This window comes from Giraffa tippelskirchi, chromosome 5 (assembly GCF_054371585.1).
Source record: "Giraffa tippelskirchi isolate mGirTip1 chromosome 5, T2T-mGirTip1v1.2.pri, whole genome shotgun sequence".
Taxonomy (NCBI): Eukaryota; Metazoa; Chordata; class Mammalia; order Artiodactyla; family Giraffidae; genus Giraffa; species Giraffa tippelskirchi.
Genome location: NC_137279.1, coordinates 50,700,231 through 50,713,766, shown reverse-complemented (window position 1 = coordinate 50,713,766; position 13,536 = coordinate 50,700,231). Strand labels below are relative to the sequence as shown.

At 37.3% G+C, this 13,536-nt stretch overlaps 1 protein-coding gene across 1 annotated transcript in view; it reads left to right on the top strand.

The window, feature by feature from the left end:
• Positions 1–13,536, top strand: part of DNAH14 (dynein axonemal heavy chain 14) — a 377,211-nt gene that overhangs the window by 16,535 nt on the left and 347,140 nt on the right. The window contains exons 3-4 of the mRNA XM_081491559.1: positions 2,465–2,622; positions 10,115–10,261. Coding sequence (XP_081347685.1) covers positions 2,465–2,622; positions 10,115–10,261 — 305 coding nt within the window. The remainder of the gene's footprint in view (positions 1–2,464; positions 2,623–10,114; positions 10,262–13,536) is intronic.

The window sequence follows — 13,536 nt, the reverse complement described above, 5'->3', positions numbered from 1 at the left end:
AAGAATAGAGACACAGATGTAGAGAATGGACATGTGGACATGGGAGGAAGGGGACAAATTGGGAGAGTAGTATTGACATGTATACACTACCATGTATAAAATAGATAGCTAATGGGAAGCTGCTGTATAGCACAGGGAGCTCAGCTTGGTGCTCTGTGATGACCTAGAGGGGTAGGATTGTGGGGTGGGAAGGAGACCCAAAAGGGAAGTGTGTGTGTGTGTGTGTGTGTGTGTGTGTGTGTGTGTGCGTGCGCGCGCTAAGTCGCTTCAGTCGTGTCTGACTCTGTGCGACCCCAAGGACTATAGCCTGCGAGGCTCCTCTGTCCATAGTATTCTCCAGGCATGAATACTGGAGTGGGTTGTCCTGCCCTCCTCCAGGAGAATCTTCCCAGCGATCTCACTGGCATTTCTTAAGTCTCTTGTGTTAGCAGGATGTAGCTCATTTACTTTGTTACACAGCAGAAACTAACACAACATTGTAAAACAGTTATACTCCAATAAAAAATATATTTGACCTTTATGAGTAAAATTACAAAATTTAATTGAGAGTGCAGCAAAATGTATATAGAAAATCAAAGGGCCAAGAATATGTAAGCACTTTCTTTGGAAAAAGACAATTTGGGAAAATTTGGGAAAAAGACAATTTAAAGCTATCAAAACTATAGTAAGTAAAGTAGTGTGATATAGAAATGAGGATAAACAAATAAAAATAAAGAACCAGGAATGAATAATTGTACACACATTTTGACTGATGATAGACTTGCTGTTACAGATCAGTGAGGGAGAGGATGGGGGTGTTCAATAATGGTGTTGTAATGATCACATGGGCTTCCCTGATGGCTCAGACGGTAAAGCATCTGCCTGCAATGTGGGAGACGCCGGTTCGATCATGTATCCTTATGAGCAGGGTACAGAAATTGGATTTGTCCTCATCCCACAAATCAGTTATAAGACTTGTGAAAGGCAAAACTTTCAGGCTGTTAGGAAAATGTAGGAGAATTTTATCACTGTGGAGCAAGGAAAGATTTCTTACTTAAGACAAATCATACAAAGATAAATTAGATTAAAGTTAAGAACTTCTGTTTGTCAAGAATTCAAAGGTAAGTCCAAAATGGAAGATACTTTTAATACATATAAAATGACCAAAGATTACCACTCAAAATGTGAAAATAACTCCTCAGTATTGCTAAGAAAATGGTAAACAATTCAGGAAGAAAAAAAAAAGAACAAAGGATATGGAAAGGATATGGGGATAGTCATTATAATGACAAGGAAACTGTTCAAGGTGTTTATAAACTGAATCAGTTCAATTCAGTTGCTCAGTCGTGTCCGACTCTTTGCGACCTCATGGACTGGGGCATGCCAGGCCTCCCTGTCCATCACCAGCTCCCAGAGTCCATTGAGTCGGTGATGCCATCCAACCATCTCATCCTCTATCATCCCCTTCTCCTCCTGCCCTCAATCTTTCCCAGTATCAGAGTCTTTTCCTGTGAGTCAGCTCTTCGCATCAGGTGGCCAAAGTATTGGAGTTTCAGCTTCAGCATCAGTCCTTCCAATGAATATTCAGGACTGATTTCCTTTAGGATGGACTGGTTGGATCTTCTTGCTGTCCAAACCGAATGGCACTCACAAAGTCCTCAAAGAAAAAAGATTTAGGAATACCTAATAAAGTTATCCATCCATAAACAAGTTTGAAGATATGCTTTATTTGTCTTTGAAGAGAAGTATTACCTTATTATTCATGTGATTAAGTATTTTTGTTTAATATACCTAACAAGAGTATCTTTTCTACTGAGAAGTATATGTTTGAAGTTACAGAACCCTGAATTTTCTCTGCTTTGCAAAAATATGGTATGTAGCTGTAGGTATTGTAGGCAGTCATTTTGGATTCTGTTCTTACATTTTCCCAACATTTACAAAGTAAATGGCTAAAGCAATGTGAAAAGATTTTGGCTTTAATCCTGATATGGGTTGGTGGTGGTGGTTGCTGTAGTTTTTTTTTATAAAGGAGGGTAATTATGTAAGGATTGAGTTTCAGAAAACTGTATTCTGACCTCACCCTGCCACCAGCTTAATTGGGTAACATTTCTTTTTTCTTGTTGTTTTTTTATTATTGTCATCCATCGTTGTACTTATCTTTAATAATAAAGTATAAAATTTCAGATAAATATTTATGTGTGTCATATCAGAGGCACAGGAAATTGGTAACATTTCTTTATCATTTAAAATAAAATTAGATGAGGATTTTTAAGTCCCTTTCAGCTTTAAAATTTCAGTAATATGAGTTAGACCTATTTAGCATTTAACCAGACTCTCCATGTTTCAGATCTGCTTTCCAAAGTGCCTATCAAAAAATGTTTGACAGGATAGATATTTTATTGCACTGTAAAATACAGAAGAAAGATTTAAAATTTAAGTTATAGAAAATGTTAACTATAGTATCTTATTTTTTTTGTCACTTTAGAGTTTTAAAATATGAAGAAGGAAACTATTATCAAGATGTTCTACCATCAAGGAATCGACCAGCAGGAGAGGAGACACTGAAACATAAAACATTTAGAACAATCTCTGTACCCTTGAAGTCAGAGAAAACAGAAGAAATTTATCAAGATTACACTCCAGGCATGTTGACTTTTATTTGCTTTTGTGGAGACAGAAACAAGTTTTCATAGTATTAAATCAAGTAAACAAGTAAAATATACTGAAATGGTACAAGGTTTGGTACTTTACTAATTCCTTTAGTTATAGAAATTAAAAGAAATACAAAGCTTACCTTTTAAAGGGAACACTAAACATAATAATAAAAATAACAACAGTAATATCACTGCTACCACCAAGAATATCTGGCGTTTCTATATCAATTTACATTGCTCTCTCATGCATATCGTCTTATTTTGTGTGTGTGAGATAACCCTAAAAGGAGGGGGTCAACATTCCCTTAAGTCCCTAGTGCCTTCTAGCTTTGTTGTGACCCCTCTTTGTTCCTCTTCTCTACCACCGTCTTGATTATTCCCTCCACATACCTGCATTTTTTTTTTGTCTACCTTCCTTCTTCCAATCCCGAATTCTACCATTTCTGAAATTTATGTTTTTTAAAACCACAGCTTTCTTTTCTATCCAGCTTTTTACATCCTCACTTTTATAAAGATTACTCTTGGCCCTTGGAAGGAAAGTTATGACCAACCTAGACAGCATATTAAAAAGCAGAGAGATTACTTTACCAACAAAGGTCCGTCTAGTCAAGGCTATGGTTTTTCCAGTAGTCATGTATGGATGTGAGAGTTGGACTGTAAAGAAAGCTGAGCACAGAAAAATTGATGCTTTTGAACTGTGGTGTTGGAGAAGACTCTTGAGAGTCCCTTGGACTGCAAGGAGATCCAACCAGTCCATCCTAAAGGAGATCAGTCCTGAGTGTTCATTGGAAGGACTGATGTTGAAGCTGAAACTCCAATACTTTGGCCACCTGATGCGAAGAGCTGTCTCATTGGAATAGACCCTGATGCTGGGAAAGATTAAAGGCAGGAGAAGAAGATGACAGAGGATGAGATGGCTGAATGGCATCACTGACTCAATGGATGAGTTTGGGTAAACTCCAGGAGTTGGTGATGGACAGGGTGGCCTGGCATGCTGCGGTTCATGGGGTCGCAAAAAGTCGGACACGACTAAGCAACTAAACTGAACTGAACTGAACTCTTTGGTCTTCATTCTTCACTTCTTCCTAAATCAGTCACTCTGTGACCAGTAACTTCAACTCCATTTTCCCATTTCTTTCTTCTGCACCTGAATTGGCAAAATGTAAACTCAAATCAACAGTTAGAAGCAACAGTTAGAACCCCATATGGAACAACTGATTGGTTCAAGTTTGAAAAAGGAGTACGACAGGGCTGTCTGCTGTCATCCTGTTTGTTTAACCTCTAAGCTGAGCACATCATGAGAAATGCCGGGCTGAATGAGTTACAAACTGGAATAGGCGGGAGAAACATCAACAACCTCAGATATGCGGATAATACCACTATAATGGCTGAAAGCTAAGAGGAACCTTAAGAGCCTCTTGATGAGGGTGAAGGAAGAGAGTGAAAGAGTTGGCATAACTAAATATTAAAAAAAGCTATGATCATGGCATCCAGCCCCATTACTTCATGGCAAATAGAACGGGAAAATGTGGAAGTAGTGACAGATTTCCTCTTCTTGGGCTGGCTCTAAAATCACTGCGGATGGTGACTGCAGCTGTGAAATCAGAAGACAATTGCTTCTTGGCAGGAAAGCTATGACAAACCTATACAGCGTGTTGAAAAGCAGAGACATTACTCTGCCAACAAAGATCCTTATAGTCAAGACTATGGTCTTCCCAGTGGTCATGTACAGTTGTGAGAGTTGGACTGTAAAGAAGGCAGAATGCCAAAGAACTGATGCCTTTGAACTGTGGTGCTGGAGAAGATTCCCGAAAGCCCCTTGGACAGCATGGAGATCAAACCAGTCAAAATTAAGGGGAATCAACCCTGAATACTTGTTGGAAGGACTGATGCTGAAGCTGAAGCTCCAGTATTTTGGTCATCTGATGTGAACAGCCCACTCATTGGAAAAGTCCCTGATGCTGGTAAAGATTGAGGGCAGAAGGAGAAGAGGGCATCAGAGGATGAGATGGCTGGATGGCATCACTGATGCAGTGGACATGAACTTGGGCATACTTTGGGCGATGGTGAGGGACAGGGAGGCCTGGCGTGCTGCAGTTGCAAAGAGTAGGACACAACTGGGTGACTGAACAACAAAAGCAAGCTCTACAATGTAATTGTCAATTTTCCTTGCTTTCCAACTTGGTAAGCCTATTTTGCAGAACTTACATAATCACATTGATTGATTCCAATTGGAATTGATTCCAATTTCATGGTCCCCAGTATCAGTGGGGCACTCAATTCTGCCTTTCGTTATTTTATATCTCTTTTTAGCTCTCCTTTCTATTACATACAACATCTGTTTAAGCTGTTGCAATTTAACCATGAGCCTGAATTACTTGATTATGCCTCTACTTTATAAAAAATAAAACTTGAAGATAGAGGTAATCAAATGGAAACTTGTCTAACTTGCAGCTCCCCAGCGTCACCTGCAGTATTTGTCTCAGGGAGTAATTGTGCCTCCTCTCCTTTAAGGTTATTCTTACCACCTCTGTTTGGAGCTCCTTTTTTGCCGTGTGCTCAGGAACTTGGGGTCCATCTATTATCTTCTCTCTCATCTTCCTTTCTATTGGCTCTTTTCTGTCAGCACATAAATATGCTACAAGCTTAAGGCTTACCTATCTTAAACAAAAATGTCTGTCTAGTCAGAGCTATGGTTTTTCCACTGGTATGTACAGATGTGAGAGTTGGACCATAAAGAAGGCTGAGGGCCGAAGAATTGATGCTTTCGAAATGTGATGCTGGAAAAGGCTCTTTAGGGTCCCTTGGACTGCAAGGAGGTCAAACCAGTCAATATAAAGAAAATCTAAACCTGAATATTCATTGGAAGGACTGATGCTGAGGCTGAAGCTCCAGTACTTTGCCCACCTCCTGCGAAGAGCCAGCTCATTGGAAAAGACCCTGATACTGGGAAAGATTGAAGGCAGGAGGAGAAAGAGATGACAGAGGATGAGATGGTTGGATGGCATCACTGACTCAATGGACATGAGTCTGTGCAAACTCCAGGAGATAGTGAAAGACAGAAAAAGCTGGTGTGCTGCAGTCCATGGGGTCACAGAATCAGACATGACTTAGCAGCTAACCAATACAAGGAATAAATTTACCCAAGGAGATGAAATACCTGTACATTGAAAACTGTAGGACATTGATGATAGAAACTGAAGAAGATACAAATTAATGAAAAGGTAATCTCTGGTTGTGGATTAGAAGAATTAATATTGTTAAAATTTCCATCTTCTTGAAGCAATTTACAGATTTAATGCAAGTGCTATCAAAATTCCAATGACATTTTTCACAGAAATAGAAAAAACAATCCTAAAATTTGTATGGAGCCACACAGTAGACCTCAAATAGCTAAAGCAATGTTGAGAGTGACAAATGAAGCAGAAATAAGATAATGCATAAATGGCCAATTAATTTGACAGAAGAGCCAAGAATATTAAATGTGGAAAGGACAGTCTCTTTATTAAATGGTATTGGGGAAACCGGATAGCCAATTTTCAAAGAGTAAAACTAGACTGCTATCTTATTCAGTACACAAAAATTAACAAAATGGTTTAAAGACTTGAAAATAATGTTGTTGTTATTGCCGAACATAGTATCTGAAAGCAGTAAAACTGCTAGAAGGAGACCGGTGTAAAACTCTTTGACATTGGTCTTGGTGACAGTTTTCATGAATTTGACACCAAAAGCAAAGACAATGAAAGCAAAAATAGGCAAGTGAGACTACATAAAACTAGTTTCTGCACACCAAAGGAAACTGTCAAGAAAATGAAAGGACATTCTACCAAGTAGTAGTAAATAATCATATATCTGATAACATACTTGCAAATCATATGTCTGATAAGAGATTAATATCCAAAATATATAAAGATCTCATGCAACTCAATAGCAAAAAAACAAGCAACCTGATTAAAATATGGGCAGAAGATGTGAATAGACATTTTTTCAAAAAAGAAATACAGATGGCCAACAGGTGCATGAAAAGGGTCTCTGCATCACTAATCATCAGAGAAGTGCAAATCAAAATCACAAAGAGATAATCGTCACACTTGTCAGAATGGCTGTTATAAAAAAGACAAGAAATAAGAGTGTTTGCAAGGATGTGGAGAAAAGGGCACCCTTGTGTACTGTTTGTGGGAATGTAAATTAGTATAACCACTTTGGAGAACAGTATTGAGTTTTCCTCGAACTAAGAAGAGAATTACCATATGATCCAGCAATTATACGTCTTGATTTTTATCTGAAGGATATAAAAACTCTAACTTGAAATGATATATGCACCCCCCATGTTCATTGCAACATTATTTTCTGTAGTATAGACATGAAAACAACCTAAGTGTCTACTGATACATGAATTGATCAAGAAAATGTGATACAAATACTGGGATATTAGTCAGCCATAAAAAAGGAAATCTTGCCATTTAGGACAACATAGATGGACTTTACAGCATTATGTTAAGTGAGATAAGTCAGAAAGACAAAAACTGTGTGGGCTCACTTATATATGGGGGAAAAAACCCAAACTCATGGATATAGAGAACAGATTGGTGGTTGCCAGAGGTAGAGGATGGGGGATGGGTAAAATGGGTGAAAGTGTTCAAAAGGTACAGACTTTCAGTCATAAAATAAATAATGCATTGGGATATGGAGAGCCCCCAACTTAAGGATGGTTCAACTTAGAATTTTTTGATTTTATAATGGAAAATTGGTATATATCCAGTCTTTGGATTTTGATCTTTTCCTGGGCTAGTGAAATGTAGTACAATATTCTTTTATAATACTGGGCAGCAGCAGCGAGACACAGCTCCCAGTCAGCCACACAGCCATGAGGGTGAGCAACCAACACATTTATAACCATACTGTACCCATACAGCCATTCTGTTTTTCACTCTCAATACAGTATTCAATAAATTGCATAAATTATTCAGCACATTTATTTAAAAATAAGCTTTCTGTTAGATGGTTTTGCCCAGCTGTTGGCTAATGTAAATGTTCTGGGCACTCCAAGGTGGGCTAAGATAAGCTATGATGTTTGGTAGCTTAGGTGTGTTAAGTGCATTTTCAACTTAACGATACTTTGAACTTACTGTGGGTTTACCAGGATATTTGGCCTTCATAAATGGAAGATCTGTCATTTACAACATTACTATTATTAACAATAGTAACCATTGTTAATAAGAGAGTAAATTTTAAAACTTCTCATGTAAAGAAAAAAAATTTGTAACTGTATGTGGTGATGGATGGTAACTAGAATTACTATGGTGATAATTTTGCAATGTATACAAATACTGAGACATTATGTTGTACACCTGAAACTAATGTTATTTGTCAATTATACCTCTATAAAAAGAGGAAGATGTGGTCTAAAGTATCAAATAACACTGGTAAGTCTAGTAAAATAAGGACAATGTCCATTGACTTTATTGACCTGAAGAATATGTTCACTTGAATATTGTTTTAGTGGAGTTCCAAAGCCAGACTGGAATGGATTAAGAAGTGCATAGTAGATGAAGAAATAGAGACTATATGCAACTCTTTCCAGAATTTTGACTGTGAAGAAAGGCAATTAACAGATTGAGAAACTGCTTGGATATGAAAAAGAAAAAAAGAATGGTTAATAGTGTAGTCATGAGGAGATATGTCTAACAAAAGGTGGAAATGATTGGTTTTGGAATGAGGAGAAACAGACATCTCCTTTATTAAGTCAGGAGGGCAAAAGGAAAACAGTATAGACGTGTGTTGCTTGGCTTATTTGGCAATGACTGTTTGAAGGAATTCTCATCTGACACCTTTATGTTCCTTGGAAGTGTTGTCATGAGATTAGTTGAAATTGGGAGATTGGAATTTAATGGTGTGAGATTCAGGGAGCATGGAGAAAGTCTGAAATAGCCGTTGAAAAGCCAGAAGAGTAAGTTAACCAGAAAAATAACTGTGCAGATGTACACACAGACGGCACATAGAGTTGGGTTCATCCAGCTCTGGCATTTTGCCATGTAGGAGAGACCAAAAGAAAGGGAAAGTTTAGGATATTGACAAGAGTTTTGTTGAAAGACAGCCTCAGCTGGATAAAGAGAAAAGTGAAGAAAAAAAAAAATAGAAGGTTGATGGATTGTAAAAAAGTAAAGAAACAGTGAACTGGAGGTACTGAGGAGGTCAAAGAATGGTGATGTTGGGAGGAATAAGCAAGCTGGAAGGATAAAGGCCAGTGATGGTGAGCTTTAGGATATAATCTTGGTAGTAGTAAGTTGAAGTGGACGAACTTCAACTAAAATATGAGAGGTTGTTTAGAAATTGGGAGATAGGAGCATGATATCAGACAGGTCTTAATTCATGAACAGTAAAGTTTCTAGGGGGCTTCCCATGTGGTGCAGTGGTAAAGAATCCGTCTCCAGTGCAGAAGATGTAAGAGACGTGAGTTCGATCCCTTGGTTTGGGAAGATCCCCTGGAGGAGGAAATGGCAACCCACTCCAGTATTCTTGCCTGAAAAGTCCCATGGACAGAGGAGCCTGGTGAGCTACAGTCCATGGTGTCACAAAGAGCTGGACACGACTGAGCACGCAGCACCAAAATCTTCTAGAATGATGACAGATTTAATATGGATTAAGTAAGCCCTCCCTGGAGCCAAGGTTCCAGATTAATTGGGTGACCAGACAATTGGTGAATGTCAGTGAAAAATGGAAGAATATGATAAAGCAAAAAGGCATGAGCTTCAGAGGAGTTGGGTTTTTTTTTTAAAGGGCAAGTTGTAATGATTTGGAAGTGGTGAATGGGGAGCAAGGAGGAAAACAAACCACTTTCTAATCTTGAGGTATATGAGGTAATGGTGTATAAACAGCCACTACTTTAGGGGGTTGCATGTTAGTTCAGTGTTAGAAAATAACAAAACTACTGGAGTAGATTGCCATTCCCTTCTCCAGGGGATCTTCCCAACCCAAGGATTGAACCCAGGTCTCCTGTATTGCAGGCAGATTCTTTTACCATCTGAGCCACCAGGCCCTTTGTTACTTTTCAGCATTTGTATCTATACATTTTTTAGGCTCAGTTATTAAGTTACAGTTAATAAAAGGGTTTTGTATGTATTGATTTCACAGGAGGATTCACATTTAAAAAGTTTGTTGTAATAATAAGATCATTAACATTTACTTTAGTAACCACTTACTATGTACTTTAAGCATATTAAATATAATAATTTGACCCTTGTAACAAACCTCTGAGGTTCTCACAGTAACAATCTTCAATTCAAAGGTGAGTAAAGTAAAGCAGACTGATAGTTAGAAGGTAAATCACAGAACTGGTAGTGGTAAAGTCGCAATTTGACTCACTCTGTGCTCTCAAATACTATGATGTAATGGTCAGCTGTATTGGTTGGTATGTGGAATTATGTGGTATTATTTATAGCTCATGCAGATTATTCAGTTAATAATGGTTTTATTTTCAGATTACCTGCAAGCAATTAGAATTCAACAAGATGTACTTACTTCAGAACCATTGCCCATTAAGAAGAAAGAGATGTCAAAGGAAAAGGATCAAACTCATGCTTGTCCAAAACATAGGAAAAAAAGACTTGCATCATATGATAGAACAGGTATGAGATACTGACCCAGCTTGTTTAGAAGACACTACACTTTAAAAAATTATTCTTTGGTTTTGTGTGCTTAGGTTGGACACATTTTATTTATTTATTTTTTTAATATTTTAGTTACATTTGGCTGCACTGGGTCTTCCTTGCTGCTCATAGGCTTTCTCTAGTTGTGGCGAGCAGGGGCTACTCCTTGTTGTGGAGTGTGGGCTTCTCATTGCAGTGGCTTCTCTTGTTGTGGAGCATGGGCTCTAGGGCTCACGGGCATCGGTAGTTGTGGAGCATGGGTTTAGTTGCTCTGCAGCGTGTGGAATCTTTCCAGACCAGGAATCAAACCTGTGATCCCTGCATTGGCAGGTGGATTCTTAGCCACTGGACCACTAGAGAAGTCTAACAGATTTTAGAAGAAACAGTCTTACTAAATTTTATGTGTTTGGTTGCTTAAAGAATTTTTAAATTTTGAATATAAATTTTAAAATTCTTTTAAAAGAATTCCTAAAATGTTTAAGAATTCTGTTTGAAAACCTAAAATATCACTAGATTAAAAAATTGGCAGACTGTTCAATGGCTATGTTTTTAATTAAGAATAGTCTCTGAAGGTTTTGGTGTATAACTATAAATAAGATAAAATAGTGTGGTTTTGTTTTATTCTTTTATTAAAACTTGATGGTATCATCATATTTAATAATTTTATGCCTTTGTCCAACTTAGTTTAAATCCCCAAGTGAAAAATTCATTTAAACAGATTTTCTTCCACTAACATTTTCCAATTTGTGCTTCTCTATACCTGAAATTTTTATTTGTATTAATATTTTAAGTTTTATAGGGCAAAATACACTCTTCTATTTTTCGCTGAAATAATATGGTCCAAGGAAGATTTATGATAAAACTATTGAAGTTTAGACTTCAGAGTCTCTCACTTATATAGGCTTCATTTTTTTAAAAGAAAATTCTCATAATTATAAATGCCTGAGACGGGACAAAACCTGCATGGATGTGGTGGTATTCACGCCCTTGTCTAATCCTTTCCCCTTGAGTGTGGGCAGGACCTGTGACTGCTTCTAATCAGTAGAATATGAAAAAGGCAATGGGCTGTTCCTCCTGCGATTATATTACATTATGTAACTCTCTTGCTAGCAGACTTCATGAGTCTCTCTCCTCTTCTGATTTTGAAGAAGTAAGCTGCTATGACTTCTACAGCTATAAGGAAATGAATTCTATACCAACAGTCTGGAAGCTGATCTTTTCCCATCTGAACCTCAAAAAATCCAACTCCAGCTAATACCTTGATTGCAAACTAATAGAGGACCGAGTTAAGCCATATCCAGACTCCTCACCCAGGGAAATGTGGGTGGCTTTAAACCACTAAAATTGTGGTTTAAATTTAAACCACAATTTAAATGTAAATTGTAATGCACTTAGACAGCTAGTACTAGTGGATCTAGTACTACTACAGCTAGTGGATCTCACTGCAACAAATACAATCACTGTTGCTATGCATTATGAATTCTTAGTATTGAATATATTGTTACATTGTTCTTGAGTGTTTTGAACTTGGTATCAGCGTAAGAAAGTAATAATTTAGGCTTAATGACTGCCAGATAAATAAAAACAATCTAATCCTTTAATGATGATATTTATTTAATTTGCTCTCCTCACTTAGCTTCTATAAATCCATGAAAACAGACTGCTAAAGACTTAAGTACTTAGAATTTTTAAAAATATTTTTGAAAAGTTTCACACAGAAAAAGTAGAGAAGATAACAGATATTCATGTACTCACTATCTGGATATAATACATGTTAAGATTTTATAATTTTTAAAGCAAATTATAATAGGCAAAGTGCTACTCTGTTACTCTCTCCATGTGCTCTAGAGAACAATGTATTTTCTCCTTTTGGATAGAATGCTTTTTGTATATTAAGTTCTCCTGATCCAATGTGTTATTTAAATTCACTGTTTCCATATTGATTTTCTGTATGGATGATGTGAAGTGAAGTAAAAGTGTTAGTTGCTCAGTCATGTCCAAGTCTTTGTGACCCCATGGACTGTAGCCCGCCAGGCCCTTCCTGTTAATATTTGCTTTATATACCTTTGTTGTGTTCCTCTGTGGGATGCATATACATTTATAAATGTTATATCTTCTTGTTGGGTTGATCCTTTTATCATTATATACTGGCCTCTGTCTTTTATTATGGTCTTTGTTCCAAAGTCTCTTTTGTCTGATACAAGTATAACTACTGCAGCCCTCTTTTCCATTTACATGGAATATCTTTTTTCCATCCTTCACTTTCAATCTGTGTGTATCCTTTTTTCTGAAGTAAATCTCTTATAGGCAGCAAACAGATGGGTCTTCTTTTTTTTTTTTTTTATCCATTCAGCCCCCTGTGTCTTTTAATTGGTAAATTTAGTCCATTTACATTTAAAAAGTAATCATTAATTGTCGTGTGTGCCTGTGTGCTAAGTCACTTCAGTTGTTTCGGGTCTGACTCTTCATGGCCCAATTGCCTGTAGCTTGCCATGCTCCTGTGTCCATGGGATTTTCCAGGCAAGAATACTGGAGTAGGTTGCCATGCCCTTCTCCAGGGTGTCTTCCTTACCCAGGGATTGAACCTGTATCTTCTATGTCTTTTGCATTGGTAGGCAGGTTCTTTATCACTAGTGCCACCTGGGAAGGCTTAACCTTCATACTACCTTTATAATTGATTAATCCACGACATTTACTTTATATTTACCTTTCTGGTGAGATTTATTCTTTTATGTGTTTCTTGATACTAATTAGTACCCTTTCTTTTCAGCTAAGTCCCTTTAACATTTCCTTTAAGGGCAGTTTAGTGATGATGAACTTTTTTCTTGCTCTTCCTTTTTTTGGAAAACTCTTTGTTTTCTTCAGTTCTGAATGATAACTTTGCCGAGTATTCTTGGTTGGAAGTTTTCTCTTTCAGCATTTTGAATATTCTATCCCATTCTTTTCTGGTCTGCAGAGTTTCTGCTGAAAAATCTGTTTGTAGTCCTTTGTGCATAACAAATTGCTTTCTCTTGATTCTTTTAAGATTCTTTTCTTGTAACATTTGACATTTTAATTATAGTGTGTCTTGGTGTGGCACTCTGGGTTAATCTTACTTGGAATCCTCTGGTTTTCCTGAATCTAAATGTATGTTTCCTGTCCTGATTTAGGGAAGTTTTCAGCCATTATTTCTTCAAATTTTTTTTCTGGGCTTTTCTCTTTCTTTTCTCTTTCAAGGACACCTATTTTTTCTTCTGCCCTGAGTTTGATGGGTT